The 19,420-nt window shown below is 37.2% G+C and overlaps 4 protein-coding genes across 4 annotated transcripts in view; 3 read left to right on the forward strand and 1 right to left on the reverse strand.

The window, feature by feature from the left end:
* Window positions 1–2,035: 2,035 nt before the first annotated feature.
* LOC108726121 (uncharacterized) lies at window positions 2,036–2,603 on the reverse strand. Its single transcript, XM_018453507.1, has one exon. The coding sequence runs from the start codon at window positions 2,519–2,521 to the stop codon at window positions 2,036–2,038; it is 486 nt and encodes a 161-aa protein (XP_018309009.1). The 5' UTR covers window positions 2,522–2,603.
* Window positions 2,604–3,378: 775 nt separating this feature from the next.
* On the forward strand, window positions 3,379–15,414 carry kel (kelch protein). Its single transcript, XM_018453544.1, has 10 exons — window positions 3,379–3,451; window positions 3,499–3,654; window positions 8,162–8,308; window positions 8,757–9,161; window positions 9,242–9,495; window positions 9,560–9,787; window positions 10,260–10,432; window positions 10,521–10,661; window positions 10,740–10,995; window positions 15,206–15,414. Exons 2-10 carry the CDS (start codon window positions 3,590–3,592, stop codon window positions 15,394–15,396), a joined length of 1,860 nt encoding a protein of 619 aa, XP_018309046.1. The 5' UTR covers window positions 3,379–3,451; window positions 3,499–3,589; the 3' UTR covers window positions 15,397–15,414.
* LOC108726149 (uncharacterized) overlaps window positions 15,411–19,420 on the forward strand; it is an 18,798-nt gene continuing 14,788 nt past the window's right edge. Inside the window, exon 1 of the mRNA XM_018453545.1 lies at window positions 15,411–17,341. Coding sequence (XP_018309047.1) covers window positions 15,433–16,971 — 1,539 coding nt within the window. The 5' untranslated portion in view covers window positions 15,411–15,432 and the 3' untranslated portion in view covers window positions 16,972–17,341. The remainder of the gene's footprint in view (window positions 17,342–19,420) is intronic.
* Window positions 18,869–19,408, forward strand: LOC108726152 (uncharacterized). Its single transcript, XM_018453549.1, has one exon. The coding sequence runs from the start codon at window positions 18,883–18,885 to the stop codon at window positions 19,255–19,257; it is 375 nt and encodes a 124-aa protein (XP_018309051.1). The 5' UTR covers window positions 18,869–18,882; the 3' UTR covers window positions 19,258–19,408.

Below are 19,420 nucleotides of genomic sequence, written 5' to 3' on the forward strand. Positions count from 1 at the left end.
CCAATCAGAGAGCCATATTAGCATCTTAAGATCTTGCTTGAGATTAAGAACGGACTATGGATTCCAGCCTATATTTAGATATTTTATATAAAGTAGCCTTTAACGTGCACTGATCCAGTGTAGTGCGAGTGATCGAATTCATTGAAATTGACACGTAAGCTAGTATTCATAGTCAGTTCTTTATATATTCAAGATCGTTTTTTAGTTTAGCCTTAAGGTGTCATGAACCAATCAGAGAGCCGCATTAACGTATTAAGGCATTACTTAAAGCCTGTGGTACACGATGCTTGTTTTTCTACTGGATTCCTAGCTGGATTAGATTCTTGCCATCGTATTGGCTGCGGTACTGATAGTGTCAGCATCGTAGCCAATACGATGGCAAGAATTTACTACCAAGACTCTAGCTAGCAATCCAGCAAGAAAACAAGCATCGTTTGCCGCCGGCTTAAGACGGTCTTGAAATAAGAATCGATTATGAATACCGGTCATATGCCTGGTTTATGCTTCAGTCTTAGCACTAAAATCCTAAAAATTCTGCCAATGAAATACAGATTTCAAGTCCGATTTTAGGATTACAGATTTTAGGATCAACTACAAGACTGGCAGTCCTATTGGCTGAATTTTAGGATTTTAAGACCGAAGCATAAACCATTACCCCGGATCTACAATAGAGTTTTAAGCTTTAAGCCATAAGAAATGGACGAATCATAGTCGATTATTCTCCTCGAATTCGACTGTAATTGGTCAATTTCTTACGGCTTAAGGCTTAAAACACCTATTGTAGATCCGGACTTAATGCCTAATTCACACTGGACGCAGCAAGCAGCAGAGCGGCAACCAATCAGCAAGGCGATATTGTTTAAACCACTGTAAATATCGCCTCACTGATTGGATGCTGCTCCGTTGCTTGACGCTAGAGGCCTAGATAACAAAAAGGCGACAAGTGCGGTCGATAATCGAAATTCTCGATTATCGCCGCCATTTTCTTTCACCATGGGATAGGCGAACTGTCAAAATGTCAAAGTAAGGTTAGCTTCTGAAGAAATATACATGTATCGGTAAACAACTATGTATTTGTTACAGTACAATTTACAGAACATACTGCAAAATAAAACTTACAGAACATACAAACAATGAATTCTTTGGTTCCCAAGTAAATCCATTAATTTTCCGAATATTACTGATCCATATATATTTTCTTTCTATGTTGTGGGAAAACTATGGAGCATGACACTTACATCATCGTTTTCGTCTCCTTTTCTTATCTTTTATTTTTTATTTTTATATTTATTACTACATGTATATATACAGCACTTCATTCTGAGGAAGAAAAACAATGACAAAAAAACTTGATAAATATTCTTTTTTCACATAAAGTTTATGTTTAATAAAAATTTAAATAAATAACAGTATTTACATCACAGTTAATAATTATCCTTTCTTATGACTATATAATCTATTAACAAGTAAATTTATATTCCGGAATATCACAACATTATTATCGTTAATCATAACTCGGAAATGATATCGGAATATCATAACTATTATATCAAGCTACATTAACCTAACATTACAACGTACCATAGTATGAAAGAAAATGGCGCTGAATCACGTGATTTAGCGAGCCAATCGGACCATTTTCTCACCTGACGGCTCTCTGTTATCTAGGCCTCTCCTTGACGCTTGCTGCGTTCGGGATGAATTAAGGTGCCTTTTCATGCTGATGCTCGACGCTCATTTTCAGCGTCAAAATAGGTCCTGTGATCAAATTTGGCGCTTGATAGTCGTCAATTTCTATCACGTGATTATTTTGATGCCGAAAATGAGTGTCGAGCGTCAGCATGAAAAGGTACCTTTAGGCATAATTCATAATTTTATATGAATACTGGCCGTAAGGGTGCCGTCCCATGTACACGGAATCGGAACGACGGAACGGATTTCTTACTAGAAATAAGTTCACTAGCATTTTGTTCCGTAAGAAGTTTCTCTGCTGTATCGGAACCATCGGAACTATGGCCGGAACGGTACAACGGAATCAACGGAATGTTACATCGATTATGATTTTAGAAGCTGTATTTGCTCCAATACGAAATGCATATGAAAGAGATGCCATACTATCACCAGATGCCAACCAGCGTAAAACCAGTTGCAATCTTGTACGAGATGAAATTGGAACTCGGCATAATTCTTGCTTCTCAATAAGTGGTCCAACTAATGACAGCAGTTCTTCAAATAATTCCGGAGTCATTCTAAAGTAATTGAAGAACTTCTCACGATCGGTCGTTTGCATTTCAACGACTAAATTGTCACTTGCGCCTTGAAGATGTCTCATTCTTTGTGTAAACATTGGCCGTACCCAAAATTTTCGTTTTCTTGTATATTTTTTATTTTGTAATAAAATATTATAAGCGAAATATAATTTTCGTACTCTCTTAAATATCAGAATAGCACGCCAACTTGGCATATTTCTTGCATTTCGCAATAATTTTAACATTACAGTTAACACTACTTCTTCGTCCATCGTTGTAATCTCCAAAAAAAAGGTTTCTGAATATTTGTTTTAATTTCACATTCAACCATCTGAGGTGAACATACCATTCCGTTCCGTAAGAAGTTTCTCTACCCGTCCCATGTAGCCGGAACGCAATGGAATTTTGGTAACATAATATATCTCACTCTTATAATTCAGTATTTTTAAGTATTCAAAGTAATGTTATAAATAAGATAATTGCACAAATTATGCATATTACTGCTTTAGTCGCATTAAAATAACGAAATATCGATTAAATTAGGCAAATTAACTTGCGACCGAGGCGACATTCCGTCCATTTTCATTCCGTTCCGGCTACATGGGACGGGTAGAGAAACTTCTTACGGAACGGAATTGTAGTGATCTCAAATTTTCTAGTAAGAAATCCGTTCCGTCGTTCCGATTCCGTGTACATGTGACGGCACCCTCACTCTGTGTGTCGACATCTATGATCTGACGCAAACGACCGTCATAATGAAAATTGTGCATGAGCACCTATAAAAGGTCTGTTCGCGTTGCTTGCACTTTTGGCACTCGGCATCAGACCTAATAAGCGCGCCCTGGTGCGCACTAAAGGCCATCGCACGTACAAACATTTTAGTCGTAATCGCAAGGTCGCAAGTCAATCGACCAATCACAATCAAAATTACGATTTCGCGTTTAAAAACGCTCGACTGTGATTGGCCGATTTGCTTAATACATGGGACGGCACCCTAAACCTCACGACGGCATAAGCTGATACATATAGTATATCACTGCGCATACTCACGATGCTCGATGCTTGATGCTCCCATGTAATGATGTAAAAGCCATGTAAAGGCGCCTTAAATCGGCAAGAGAGTGTCGTTTTCTTCCTCGGTTAAATCCTCCGCTGTGAGTGCGCGATGATATGACTCGTAAATTCGACGAGAGTATAACATCGTACAAGTCGGAAAACCGGGAATACAGGGGATTTTGAAGAAGACAAGGACATCGTACAACGCGGTGCGATAGCTAGCTGCACAGAATTTTTACTGAGCGCCGCCCGCCGGTCACGTCCAGTGGCTGAGATCGGTCGAAATGGAATCAGCAGGACAGAATCAGCTACCTAATAATATCAGTGACGGATCCGACACCAAGGGCAGGCGAGTCTCTCATCGTTTTTCTGTAATGGATTTGTAATTGTCCTCAGGTAGCACTGACAATAACAAATCGTTAAACTAAATTTTTGGACGGTCAAATAACTTTTTGACAATTAAATTTTTCAACTTTTATTCAATAATTAATATTTTTGTCAAATGGGCCTAATTTCATCGAAATCGGAGTTGAGGCAGTCAGGCAGTTCTTCTAAATAATTACCGCACCTTAAAAAGCAATGAAATTGAGCTTATTCGTGTTTTTGCACGAAATGAACGAATTTGGCAAAAAAATGTCGCTCTCCTTCGCGAAACGAGATATTAATTGTTAAAGTCGACAGATATTCAGGTTAAGAAATTTGTCACATCAATGGCATAAAGGGTTACACTAATTCTCTGGTTTGTAAATATAAATTCTCCGCTTTAAAAACAAATTCTTTGCTTTAAAAACACAAGTTCTCTACTTTAAAAATACAAATTTTCTGCTTTAAAAACAAATTATTTCCTGTATAATTTTTGTCTTTTACAGTAGAAAATTTTTTAAAGCAGAGAATTTGTGTTTTAAAGCAAACAAACTTAATCAAAACAAATTCTCTGTTGTAAAAACAAAAATTATATATAAAATTGTGTTTTTAAAGCAGAGATTTTGTGTAATTGTGAAGGAGACGGGCCTCCTTATCGATTTCGAAATTAGGCTCATTCGTCGCGTTTTGCACGAAATGAACGAATCTGGCAGAAAAAGTGTCTCTCTCCCGCGAATCGTGATATTAAGCGTTAAACTTGACGACTATGGAGGTTAGGAAATCTGTCACAGAGGTGGAATGAGATCTATAATTGTACAGTCTCGTGGATACAGAGATTGTTACTTTTTTTTCGATGGTTTTCGGAATACGCAAAATTTTTCAAAGTGTGATCCACTATTTATGGATGTTGAGTAATCGTTGAATTTAGGGGCCTCACCTCCGATCTTGATAAAATTAGTCTCATTCGACGCTATTTTGCATGAAATGAATTTGGCTAAAAAAAGTGTCGCTCTGTCCCGCGAACCGAGATTAATTGTTAAAGTTGACAGATATTCAGGTTCTGTCACATCAATGGCAGAGGGTTACCCAAATTCTCTGCTTTAAAAACATATTCTCTGCTTAAAAACAAATTCATTGCTAATGCAAAGAATTTTTGTGTTTAAAACAGCGAATTTTTGTTTTTAAAGCAGTGAATTTGTGTTTTTAAAGTAGCGAATTTGCGTTTTTGAAACAGTGAATTTGTGTAATTAAAGCACAACGTATACATAGAGCTACATCAAGTCGGAATGACAGATATCTTAACCTTTAAAGTCTCGAACTTTAATCCCGGATCTACAATAGATGTTTTAAGCCTTAAGTCGTAAGAAATTGATCAATTATAGTCGAGGGGAATAATGATTCGTCCATTTCTTATGGCTTGAGGCTTAAATCCCTATTGTAGATCCGGGGTAATGGCTCCTGCACACTGGACGCGGAAACACTTGCCGCGCGGCAAAATGCGACGCGGTAACCAATGAACATGTAGGAGCTGTAATTGGCTGTAAAGCTTATTGGCTACCGCGTCGTATTTTGCCGCGCGGTAAGCGTTTCCGCGTCTAGTGTGCAGAAGCCATAACGCTTAATAACTCGATTCACGAGGCTAACTGCCGCGCCTTTTGTTAGATTCTTTCGTTTTTTTGAGTGAAAACGCGTCGAATGAGTACATTTTTATTAAGATTCTAGAGGAGGAACCGTATTCTAAATAATTACCATTTTTTTTAAACAAAGAATTTTTTTTTAAAGCAGAAAATTTGTTTTTGAAACTGAGGATTTGTGTAATTGAAGCAAAAAATTTTCACTTATACATGGGCTGCGTTCCGTTTCACGCACGATGTGCATAATGCATCATTTATCCTTGTTTTTTCATTCGGTGAATAACAAGGATAAAAGATGCATCATGCGTATCATGCGTGAAACTAGGGATGTTCAATATTTTCAATTGTATTGATATTCGTATTAATACTATATTAAAACTAAGTGCATTGATACAGACAATATATCAGACGAAAAGTTTCGATATAACAAATATCGATACAAAATATTGCTTTTTTAGAAAAATGAATTAATCTCTCTTAATAAATAAATCTCTCTCTCCTCTCTCTCTCTCTCTCTCTCTCTCTCTCTAAAGTTTATTCTTTCATATATACAATATATATAATATATATACAGGTTTAGTCAAGACTAAAACTTTGTGGCAGTTGCTAGAAATAAAAAGTAACTAGCGAAATCGTTACCATTATCCTAAAAATGTAACTGAGTTACAATGAACGTTATTCAGAAGAAAATGTAACGTCGTTACCCATTCATTACCGAAAAAAGTAACTTGTAACGATAATGACGTTACAAATAATGCGTTACTTGCCAATCCTGGTTGTCTTGATATTGTAATAGCTTTAATAATTCATTTATTAAAATTGTTTATTTGGCTCATAGCCCTTTTCAATGTTTTCTTATTTAATTTAATAATTCTCTTTAATAGTTAGCTTATATCATTTTTAAAACAAACTCTTTCGTGAAGGAGAATAAATATTACAGTGAATTTTCAGTTTTTGGCTACCACATGGCTATATCTTAGCTCTTCGATTATTTTTCACTGAGGATCGCGAGAGAGAATAGAGAGTGTTAAATACAGAACAAACGGATAAATGGAGAAGTTTAATAAGCAAGCGGTTGTGCTCATATTCTATGTTACTGGTGCCAAAAATGTCTTACCGATCTATATGTATTTAAGATTAATTAATTCTAGTAACTTATTCTTGTTTAGATGTGCTGGATATGCTTTTGTCTAAGTGACGCTTATCAACACTTTACATTCTCTGAAATCTTACATTGAATTTTTTTACATTGATGGCTTTGCGTTTTCGCTCTGAAACTCAAATTGGACAGACCTGCTTTTATATCAAATCACTCTATTGTTCCTCTAAGTTTGTTTACTGATGTCAAGTTAAAAAATTGATTCAAAAACGTTATGTTATAAGCATTCATTGAAGCAATTTATTTTCTTTTCAATTTTATAGAAATATGGCCTCTGAATGTCGTTCCGATGTAATTTATATCCCAGCAAATACGTTTGTACGTTAAAGACATATATTCCATTTTGTTCAATGATAATTGGTTTGTCGTAATTAATGTTGAGTTCTTTAGAATAATGCGATACTCTCACGTTATTTAAAAGATTTTTTTTAAGTTTTACTTAAAAAAAAATCTTTGAAAAATTAATAATACATGTTGAGTAAAGTACGAGTATCGCATTATTATTACTCGTACTTTACTCAACATGTATTAGTAATTTTTTTCTTCGTTTTACGTCATTTAAGATATTATAAGACTAATAATACTTAGTATTGTTTACCAAAGAGTTCCTTAAGGAAGAATTAATTTTATGTTTGTATAGATATTTTATGAGAACAAATTTTGTTTTTTTGGTATATAAGAACGAATTAATTTGATATTGACAGATATGATATAATAAAAGGCTGTGTTCGTTTAAGAGGATCGATTTTGTATCTTAAACCATTTTAATTAAGGCAGAATAAGCCTTGTTATCAATAATCTTCATTTGGGAAGAAACTGATCGTGTTCAACAAACTCAAATGTTGCGGAGGATTGCAATCCTTGCGCATTCCAAAAAACAGTGGCCATCACTTTTCCGGCCAATGGGACCGTCTTGGCCTTCTTCGGAGCACGTTCGCCGGGTGAAATCCACTATTTTGACTGTACCTTGGTCTCCGATGTGTAGTAATGAATCCATGTTTCATCAACGGTTACTACTCGACGCAAAAACTCCTTCGGATTGCGCTTGAACGGCTCCAAACATTGCTTTGAAATTGATAGCCGCATTCGCTTGTTGTCCACCGTGAGCAATCGCGGCACCCATCGGGCCGACAGCTTTTTCATTCCTAAATTATCATGCAAAATATTGAATGCCGTTCCATATGACACGCCTATGGCCTCTGCTACTTCACGCACTTTCGTTCGGCGATCAGCGAGAATCATGTCGTGGACTTTTTCAACGATTTCCTCAGTAACCAAGTCTGCCGGGCGGCCTGGGCGCTCCTCATCAAAAACAGACGAACGACCACGTTTGAATTCGTTGAACCAATATCTGACGGTTATCATAGATGGTGAAGGGTTCCCATAGACGGCAACTTCGTTTTTATTTCTTCGCACGTTTTTCTATCCAAAAATAAAAAGCGAATCACGAATCGATATTGTTCTTTTTCCATTGTATCGGAAAACATTAAACACTCTCACTACGAATTGCTGTCAAATCAAGACTATTGCATGAATCACTCTGAAATTTTGTATGGCGTCATTTGAAAGATGGTAGTACACGATGGTAATGCCAACTTGCATCAGCAACGTCACTTGTCTTCAAACACGGGTACTTATTGATTTGCCATCGTATAACTGCTGTAATCAGAATTATAACTGCTCGTCTTTCATCATTACAGTTGCTTGTTACTTCGCTATGCTAGCCAAAATTCTCTGGACGAGAGTTCGCAGAAGCATGTTCCTCGTGAGAATGGGAAGGATAAACCACCGTACAGGAATCATCATCACACGAATCGAGCCTTTGATGTCATCAATGAGATGAGAAAGTATATATTTTTGTTATCTTTGTTATGTATTGAAATAATTTGTATTATTATATCTTTGTATAACTAAACTGTTTGCCTGCGTGCGTGTGTGCATGTTCAGATATATTATATCTTTAAAAAATATCAATAAATAAAAGAAGGGCTAAGAGCCAATTAAAATTTAAAGAATATTTAATATTCTGACCCGATCGGCGTCGAAATGTTTGTACGAATATTAAATATTCTTTAAATTTTAATTGACTTGTAGCCCTTCTTTTATTTATTGATTTATTCTTATTGACCCATATTATTAATTTATTTTTTAAAAAATATATTTATATTATTTTTTAGGTATGTTGTTACATACACGTACTGCTATGTTATTAAAAATTTATCACAAATCTAAATTTTATAAATATATAAAATTCTAAGATAAACATGGATTTAAATAATATGCTATGATTTTTAGGAAAAATTTACTCTGCGATGTCATCCTAGTAGCGGATGGTGGTATGGAAGTACCGGCTCACAAAATGGTTCTCGCCGCATGCAGTCCTTACTTTTACGCCATGTTTACAAGTTTTGAAGAGCGCGATCAACAGAGAATAACGTTGCAAGGCGTAGATTATTCGGCATTAGAATTATTAGTAGATTATGTTTACTCTGCAGAAGTCCACGTTACAGAGGATAACGTACAGGTGCTTCTACCTGCTGCAAACTTGTTACAACTGACGGATGTACGAGATGCCTGTTGCGATTTCTTACAAGCTCAATTACATCCGTCTAATTGTCTCGGTATTAGAGCGTTTGCAGATTTGCATGGGTGCCTCGAGTTGTTGACGCACGCAGACAGTTACATCGAACAGCATTTTTCGTAAGTTGCATCTCAAATTCTGATCCTCTCAATTAGATTGTATTATACGATTGTATTAATTGTCTTAATATCGATCGTAGAGAAGTGGTTGACGCAGAAGAATTTTTAACATTGGAACCTGACCAAGTAGCTAAACTTATCTGTAGTGATCGTTTAATGGTGCCTTCTGAAGAGAAAGTATTCGAATGTGTTATTTCATGGGTACATCACGACCTCGAAAAGAGGCAGAACGATTTGGCGTTGTTAATGGAGCACGTGCGCTTGCCTTTACTTTCTCAAGAGTATTTAGTGCAACGTGTGGAAGAGGAACCGCTTCTTAAAGCTAATTTGCAATGTAAGTTTGCTATTATGATATACATGTTGAAAGAAGAGATATATGTATCCTTTAATTTTCACAGGCAAGGATTTTTTGATCGAAGCCTTAAAATATCATTTACTGAAGGGTGAACAAAAGTCATTATTCAAAACGCCGCGTACCAAACCAAGACAACCTAGAGGATTACCTAAAGTGTTACTCGTTGTTGGCGGCCAAGCTCCAAAGGCGATCAGAAGCGTTGAGTGTTATGACTTTAAAGAAGAAAGGTGGTATCAAGTTTCTGAATTACCAACACGACGTTGTAGAGCTGGTAAATAGCATCTCTCAGTTGAAATACGATAGTAAAATTGTTCTCTTTCCTTTTTGTAAAGTAACGATTATACCAAAGATGTTCAAGGTGGGGGTCTTTTGGTCTGAAATTGAAATATGTCAGTATTCACGCCCATTACCATTCCTACTCCTCACTTCATTGCTGTTTTATTGTAGCGTGCGATGCTCGGTCTCAGGGACGAAATTAGTCTGAATTCGTTAAAAGTTTTTGACCTGTGTCTCTCACTACATATGTTTAAAAGTATTCTGTTACTAATATTATAAGATACTATTATTCATAATATATTTAACTATAAAAATATGAATAATAGTATTTTATAATATTAGTAACTCTACTTACTAGTAGAATACTTTTAAACATAGTGAGACACAGGTCAAAAACTTTTAACGATTTCAAACTAGTATTGTCCCTGAGACCGAGCGTCTCGCGATTATACTGTATTGGATTGCAGGACTCTGTGTTCTTGGCGGACGCGTATACGCCGTTGGTGGATTTAACGGATCATTAAGAGTACGAACAGTTGATATTTATGATGCTGCAGCGGATCAATGGTCACCCTGTCCCGAGATGGAGGCGAGGAGATCGACACTCGGTGTAGCCGTACTCGGCAATTGCGTTTACGCTGTACGTTATTATATTTTCCTGTTTGTATCTTATGTTCTTTATTAATGTAAATCATATTTAAAATTTAACCGATATTTTACATGCATAGGTTGGTGGCTTCGATGGTTCGACAGGGTTAAATTCGGCTGAAGTTTATGATCCACGGACTCGCGAATGGAGACCAGTAGCACGAATGTCAACACGGCGTAGTAGCGTAGGAGTCGGTGTTGTTAAAGGATTGCTTTACGCTGTAAGTTCATATCAAATATTACTTTGAAAACGATGTCATCTGTATTACGTGTTTAATATAGAGAGACTTTGCAATTAGGTTGGTGGCTACGATGGAGAATCTCGGCAATGTCTTTCTAGTGTTGAGTGCTATAATCCGGAGAAGGATCAATGGAAACCTGTACCTGAAATGTCCGCACGTCGCAGTGGTGCAGGTGTTGGTGTCCTGGATGGTATTTTATATGCGGTAGGAGGTCACGATGGTCCACTAGTACGAAAAAGCGTAGAAGCATTTAATCCAGAGACAAATCAATGGACTCCTGTCAGTGACATGGCATTGTGTCGTCGTAACGCGGGTAGGTGGTTAATATTTTCTTGCATACAAGACCTCTGAGACCACCCAAACATCGTTTTTAAAATGAGGAAAAATGTTTTTTTATAAAAAGAATGTTAAAAATATTGTTATAAACAAATCGGGTATGCTCCATCGACAGTGACATATTTAATTTTTAGTTCCGACTGAAAATTGACTATTTAAACCAGATATTGAATTTTTTAAATATTTTTTTATTACAAATTTAGATTACACGCAAATAATAAACTTTCGTGAAACATTTTTTCTAAATATACTTCCATTGAACTTGAAATGATTTGGAAAGCACGCACAAGTGCGATGAAAAAAAAAAGGACTTTAAAAAGGACTAACCACGAGAATGTGACAAATATCTGATTCTATATTTATTAGTGATATACGCTTCTGGGTGAGTGAGTGAGTGAGTGTTTGTTCAATGTTCAAATCGAACATCATTTTCTATTGGTATGCAAGCATCTATACAGGGTGTTTCATTTTAAGTGATATGGTCGATTATCTCGCAAATCGATGATTTTATTGAAAAATTTTTCGAACGAAAGTTACATGGTTTGAAGGGGGACATATGATGGAAATGTGGACTTGACCTTGAATGACCTTGTCAAAATCAAGTTAAGGTCATTAATGTTTTTTCAAATGGAAACCCCTATTTTTTATTACATATTTTTGTAGCTTATCTCTAGAGTTTTTCAAAACACTATAATTAATTCATTTTCATTAAGTACTTTTCGAGTTATGAGGCTTGAAAGTTACAATATCACCGGCATTAGCATTACACAAGGTGTCCTGCACTTGGTAACTCAGTATTAACTCAGTTTATTTGTTATTTGTTTGGTTAAAACAACATGTAAATTTAATTTACTGCGATTAAAATAGCATAAAAGTGTTAGTCCGGATCTACAATAGGTTTTTAAGCCTTAAACCATAAGAAATGTACGAATCATAGTCGATTATTCTCTTCGCATTCGATTGTAATTGGTCAATTTCTTATGGTTTAATCCTTAAAACAACTATTGTATATCCGAATTCATAAATTAAAATTATGTAATTTTATTTATTTTTAAAGAATTTAAGGGAGGTTCAATACACAATTTGACACGTATCGTTTGGACACGAGCCACTCACCGCGGCCGGTGCCTAGAGACTTTCTTCTGTACAAGAGTTGTAAATGGCTCGTGTTTAAAATAGTCCTGTACCGTTATTCCTTCCGAAATTATAGTATCCAGCCATTGAAAATTAAAATGTCGGTACCTTTGCACATGATTTGACGATGGTACTTCCATCGAATTTGTCGAATTACTAACGGTTATGTTAACTGCAGATGTTTGTAGCGCACTGGTAAGCATGTTTGTCATTATTTATAAAAGCTCTTGTAGTATATCTATCCTTACGATGCGTGACTTCTGTCGGTTCGAGACTTAATCTGAATTCGTGTTGTACGTACTTCTTCGTGGACGTAGAATCAACTTTCCTTCTGACACTACTTTTGTATCTCTGGCTTGCGCGTAATGGAATGTCTGATGTGTGGTAAATATAAACAGATCTACTCTCGTTAATGAACACTTTATTCGGAACAGAAATCTGAATGTCGTATTATGACCCTGGTGAAAAAGTTTCGCTGAAATTATTCCACGTTTTGGAACATTTCAGCGAAATTGCTGAAAATTTGCTGAAACTTCACTGAAAGTGAATTTTTCAGCTGACATACTGAAAAATCATTGAAATCCAACCGAAATTTCTCTGAAATTTCTCTGAAATTCTTGTCAAAAATTTTTCTAAAATTTTGTCGAAAATGAATTTTTCGTTAAAAATCGCTGAAATTAAACTGAAATTTTTTTGAAATGTTGAAATTTTGTTGAAAAGTGTTCCAAAACGTGGAATAATTTCAGCAACATTTTTCCACTAAGGGATGTAATAAGAAAGGTGAATCAATAGATCTGTTCGCGTTGCATGAAATCTCCAAATATTTTTGCACTTAAAATGAGATAGATATATATTTAGCCTTGAAAAGAGAGAAAGCGAAGATGCCGAGTGCTAAGAGTGCAAGCAACGCGAACAGACCTAATACGCATAACGGCGGAGAGCCGAGATCTCGACCCAATCAGAGATTGGGCAATTCGTCCGGCGCGAGTTACGAACTCATGAAATAAAATAAACTAAACATATATATAAAAAAAAATATCTATAAATAACATTATATTTCCTGAATTATCTTTCTTTTCCTATGCATTTGAGGAAAAAAGGTTTACATATAAGGAAACTGGTAAAGAACTTGCGAAATAATTCTTCTATCTTGTATAATGCTTACAGCACGATTGATTGCTCCGTCGGCCATTTTGAATCAGACAAATTGCCCAAACTCTGATTGGTTGACATACCCCCCTCCCCCCGCTTCTTTCAGTCCACTGCGCATCCACCGGAATGATTCACCTTTCTTATTACATCGTGTGTCGTATAATGTTGATAAGCAGGTTCTCTTTCTCTATAGAACGCGGATCAACTGGAACTAAGAACGGACTCTACCGATAAACTCGTTTGTGATTGGTCGGAACATAAAGCGCGTTCATACATAACACAAATGAAAGTAAAACGGTTTCGAGGGAGACGTATTTTGGTCATATTGGTTTTTTTATAGGTGGAGACACCAAAAAGATATGGAAGTCACCTCTACTTTTTTAAATGGAATTGTATGATTTTCTACATAATATGATTCCATTAATTAGTCTACATATAAAAGTATTAAGAAAATACATAGTTGATTTAAAAAAAATGTGTATATATAGACACAGAATGAATAATTTTTTAAATAAGCAATTATGTGTTTTATTTACACCAATTGATTCATTTTATCATTTTGTTCATAAAAATATTAAAGTACGATTATCAAAAAATTAATAATTAATGAAATATTCGATATTAATTTCATATCAATATGCGCCAGACTAAAGTATAAAATATTTTATAAATTATTGGTTTTTTTATATCTTTAATACTTTTGTATGTAGAATAATTAAAGGATCATTATGTAAAAAGATCGTATAATTAAAAAAAGTGGAGGTACTCTTCATATCTTTTTGGCGCCTCTACCTAGAAAAAAAAGTGACCAAAATACTTCCCTCGAAACCGTTCCACTTTCTTCTTAAATATTTTATACTTTATAAGATATTTCGATACAAAAGTTAAAATGAGACTATATGTCGAACTTTGATATACAGGGTGTCCCATTTTAACTTTTACAATAAAATGACCTGACCTTGGCAGCGTCACCCAAGGTCAAACCTCTTATGTATCGTATTTTCGAATCTTACAAATTTTGTCTGGAACGTTTTTCCATATCTTCCATATTTTTCAAGATATTTGCCTGGGGCAATTAAAACTTTCATGTGTACACACGGCGTCATAAATGCTTCATGTCATTTCATGTCTTTTTCTAATTTCTTCTCCGATACTCGTTCAACTTCGTGTGTTATTTCAGAGAAAAAGTTACATGTGATTGATATCCTAATTTAATTAGTCAAACATGAAAAAATGTGAAAAACGTTCCGCGAGTAAGGTTCCAATCAAGATAACGTTTTCGCCACAACCTTTCAACATTAACAGTATATCGCAACATAGATTTCTTCATTTGAATAGAATATGGCTAGATAAATCTCTGTGAAATTTTTGATAGATAAATCAAGAATAATAAATGATATTGAGGAATAGAGAATATTCAAGATTTTTCATATTGTCTTAGAGCACGCTTTTATGAAAGCAATTCTATTTGCACATAAAATAATTTTGGAAAGTTGGCTATTCGAATGGGAAGTTATGTTAAGTTAGAGTTAAAGTTTATTTTTTCATCACACCTTTAAGATCACTTTAAGATGAATAAAAGTGTGTGTTTTTTTTTCCCAGAAAAAATATTTTAGACAAAAGTTTCTTATATTTTTGCGTGTAATCCAAACTGTAATAAAATATATTATGTTGCATTTAAAAAATTTAATATATGGTTTGAATAGCTTATTTTCGTTCGAAATCAGAAGTTAAAGTATTTGAAACGAATAAAACATATTTGATTTATTCATCATAATTTTTGAGATTTTTAATAAAAATTGTTTCTCTTTATTTTAAAAAAGTGGTCTTAGACATCCTGTCTTCTTTCTTCATGTTATAATCTTTTCTCATAAATCTAACATAAATGCTATATCAAACAGGTGTTGTGGCATTAAATGGACTTTTATATGTGGTGGGTGGAGACGACGGTTCCTCCAGTTTGGCATCTGTAGAAATGTATTCTCCAAGAACCGATACCTGGACTACTCTGCCGACTTGTATGGGAGTTGGGCGTAGTTACGCAGGTGTAGCCATCATCGATAAACCAATGGCCTCTGCAACGACAATGTGAGGTCTACAATCCGCTGGGCATACGACAGAACAAAATATGGATTCAGATGTCGAGATATCGGATTCCTCGCGGGAAGCCGGGCCCAGCGGTGTGCAAAATCGCGGCGCCAGCCACAATTGTCCAGGTCCGCGTTGCGTTTGTCAGAGATATGAGAATGGCGAATTAGCCGCAGTCATAATGAATCAAGGCAGAAGTAATCAGGAGAGGGAGGATAGTTACCAAAACGTGGGTCATATCTCGCGTACTTTTCAGAATCGTCCCAACAGCACGCTACAGATACATCCAAATCTGAATCCACATTATCAAAATCCGATTGATTTGATACGCAATTACAACCGTCGATTACAACAACCACAGCAACAGCAGGAACCGGAAGAAAACATTTACGAGCGTTTGGACAATGATGATGATGAAGACGATGATGAAAACGCGGAGATCCCTCAGAACGAATCTCTAGTTCAAAACAATCAGGGTAACATGGATAATCATATGTATGAAAGAATAGACGAGCGGATATCGTGTAGCAGTAGAGCGCATTGTCATTATAAGTATCATTTACCTACTCATAGTTTTTTGAGCGACATGGAAAATGCTAGAAATATGGATCCATACAATCAACCAAGACACATTTATATCGATTATTCTCGATTGAATAGTAACATTTACCAAAGTTCTCTAAACAGATTAGGTCGCAATTGTTTCTCCACAGAGAATATTGCATACGCTTCTACGAAACGTTCTCATCCAATCATGTATAATTGCACATGTCCGTACTGTAGAAACATGGACGCAAGATACGTATGCCATCATTGTTACTATCTGTACAACAGATTACAATATCAAGACACATCTAATTCCAGGCATTACGTGTATCAAGTCTCAAGAAATTGTAGATGTCCCTTTTGTCGTGGGGAATACTCTTATACAAAGTTTCCCGCTCTTCGCGCTGCTGAATTATTGAAAATAGAATGTTGTCATTGTAGAAATCTGGCCAATTGTATCTGCCGTAGTAAAGCTTCGTCTGATTTTAATAATTCCACGATCATCGGACGATACTTGGATTGGATTAATCGGACCGGACAGTCTGTTAATAATCCTTTATATGCCATGATTCATGTCGGTAGGATGGATCGTGCTTCCGTGTCCGGTCACGGGAATACATCTAATAGTAGAAATTCACCAAATAATCCCGGTCCGTCGACGTCCGGTAATGCGACATCTAATGCAAGATTCAATGAGTCGAATTCATCTTCAGTTTTACGATCGGTATTTGTTCCCGGTGCTTCCACATCGAGTGCTCCTATCTGTTCCATAAGTCGCTACGTAGAACACCAGCATACCTGCGATGACTCTTGTATCCGTAGTCAAGGCGGAAGTCTGACTGGAATATGTCAGTTTCTCGGCAGATGCGAAAGAACGGAATGCAATCATGGAAGGCTTTCTGTACATTGGTGGTTCGTGAATAAATGGCTTCCTCTATGGAATTCTCATAACTTTAATAGAAACGTGGATGGCGCACCGTGCGTGGATGAAGTATCACGGGAACAGCGAGAGAGCGACAGCGATGATTCTTAAATTATTAAGAATTTGTTTATCGTGAGAGTGTCTATTTTATGTACTTCGAACTTTTAATACACATCTTCATTAATTTGTATTATACGATTATAGTTTACTGACTCGCTCGATCGTAAGATGATTAGCAAAACCTAGAAGCCTGCGTACACACAGTTGAGCAAATTCAGTGATATGGTAATGACTTTAAGTATATGTTCCATGACAATAAATTCGTATGTTGCGATTTTTAAATATTTGAATATTAGAAAAATTATTTTTAAGCGTTAGTAGGATAGAATCCTCTAATCGGAGATTCTGTTCATAATAGAGTGTCGTCCATTTTCTATAAAGTTAGAGCCATGGCACACAAAAAAACTTAAGGCAGTAAGACGTAAGCAGTAAGGAAATCAATATGTTGGATTGGGTACTGCTTACGTTATGGCTTGACGGACTCTGTGATTGGTCAATTCGCTTACTGCTTTTTTTTAAGGTGGAGAAAATCTTTCATTCCCGCCAAGGAGCGATGATCCCCAAAAGGAAATCATCTCATGGAGAGAAAGACACTCCCGGGATTGACCTAATCCGGGGATAGTATGGGATTCAGTGCCCCTGTCCTTCCCCCAAGGAGAGGTCCAAGGTCACCATGACCCACTAAAAACCTCACCGCTGCCTTCTGGCAGATTTTATCGGGGGGAGGCCGGGAATCACCGGCGACATACTTTCGACCATCTCCCAGTCTGTGGCGTCTAAGGGCGCCACAATTTTGAGCACCCTGACCGGGATTCATCAGAATCCTGGTTTCAGCGGATGATGATAGGGAATCTTCAAGTCGGGGTCCGCTATGAGATGGGCGCGACACCACCTACCCCCTGAGGAGGGTTGGGGGTTTGCGGCCTACCCTCGTTGAGAGGGGTTTTGGGGGGAGAGCCTCTCTCCGCCTCACCCTTTCCGCCTCCTTCTTCTGCAACATTACTTTGTGGCAGAAGAAGGAGACTTCCCTCCAGTACTCGTCCCTCTCGTCCCATCTTAATCACGATGCTCGAGAGGGACAGATTCGAGTCAATGGCCCTGAGGTCATAGCGCTCCACATCCCAGGCAAGACAACGCGCTAAGATATGGAGTGCCGTCACAATGATGACACCAGAGCGTTTCTTCCTTTCTTATTCGGAGACAAGAATTCTTCGAAACAACCGTATCCGGAGAATACATGCACCAGGTGGAACGACAGCCCACTCCAGGCTCGGTCCATCCACCTCTTGAGGTAGGGCTGGATGGTCTCGACGGTCCAGTACCCAGGGGAGTTCGAACTTGGGAGGTCTTTCTTCCAAATCCGAATGGTTCTCCCCCACTCGCGCTTCCTCAGTATGCCAATGGCTCTCGCGGTGGGGAGTTATTCCTCTCCCTCATACGCCGAATATTCCAATATATCTCGGCACGCTCATTGGCGATAAGAGGGATTGGGGATGTCCCCGCGAGAGCGGTCACCGCCGCATGAGACGCAGTGAGGTAGGCCCGGAAGACTCGTGTAGCGAGTTTCCGTTGCACGGGTGTAACAAGGCGTTTAATTCGCCCATTTCCAGCCATTTCCCGGGCCCACACCGGTGATCCATAAAGGATCACCGACTGCACCACGTTCACATATAGACGCCTGACGTACGCACTAGGACCGCCGAGATTCGGAAGGAGATGACTCACAAGGAGACGGTCAGATGTTCGGAATTTAGAAAATTTTGAAATTTACGGTACGTGAAGTGCATCGCCCAGAAATTACTTTGGTCAACCAAATGCACTTCTCAGCTAGTCGAGAAAATCGACTTTGAAAAATTCCGGTATACGAGAGTCGTCTAAAAAGTTTTGAGCCTCATCATGAAGATGGCGTTACTCGTCAAAACCATTCTGGTATTATAATCGTGATACTTACGAAAAATATCTATGGCAATTGTGGCCACTTTGGACGTTCAGTTCTTGTTTGACAATCATTTGTGTCATTTTGTAAAAATGGAAAAAATTGAATATCGTGCTATAATTAAATTCTTGCATTTGAAAGGCAATACGTCTACGCAAATTAAAGCCGAGTTGGACGCTGTTTACGGGGACTCTGCCCCATCATTTGCCACCGTGAAAAGATGGGTAGCTGAATTTAAACGTGATCGTACCAGCTTAGCTGATGATGAGCGTTCGGGACAGCCAACAACTGCGACCACCGATAACATCGAAGAAATTCATCAAATGATAATGGACAACCGTCGAATTAAGATTAGGGAGATAGCAGAGGCATATCAAAAGAACGTCTTTGTCATATATTGACTGAAGAATTAGGCATGCGTAAATTAACCGCGCGTTGGGTGCCGTGCTTGCTCACTCTGGATCAAAAACGTATTCGAATGAACATTTCTAAGGCCGTGTTGGAGCGGTTTAAGCGAAACGAGTCGGATTTTTTGCGTCGATTAATAACGGTTGATGAAACTTG

The sequence above is a fragment of the Mycetomoellerius zeteki genome, unplaced genomic scaffold (genome assembly GCF_001594055.1).
Source record: "Mycetomoellerius zeteki isolate Tzet28-1 unplaced genomic scaffold, Tzet1.0 scaffold39, whole genome shotgun sequence".
NCBI classification, from domain to species: Eukaryota; Metazoa; Arthropoda; class Insecta; order Hymenoptera; family Formicidae; genus Mycetomoellerius; species Mycetomoellerius zeteki.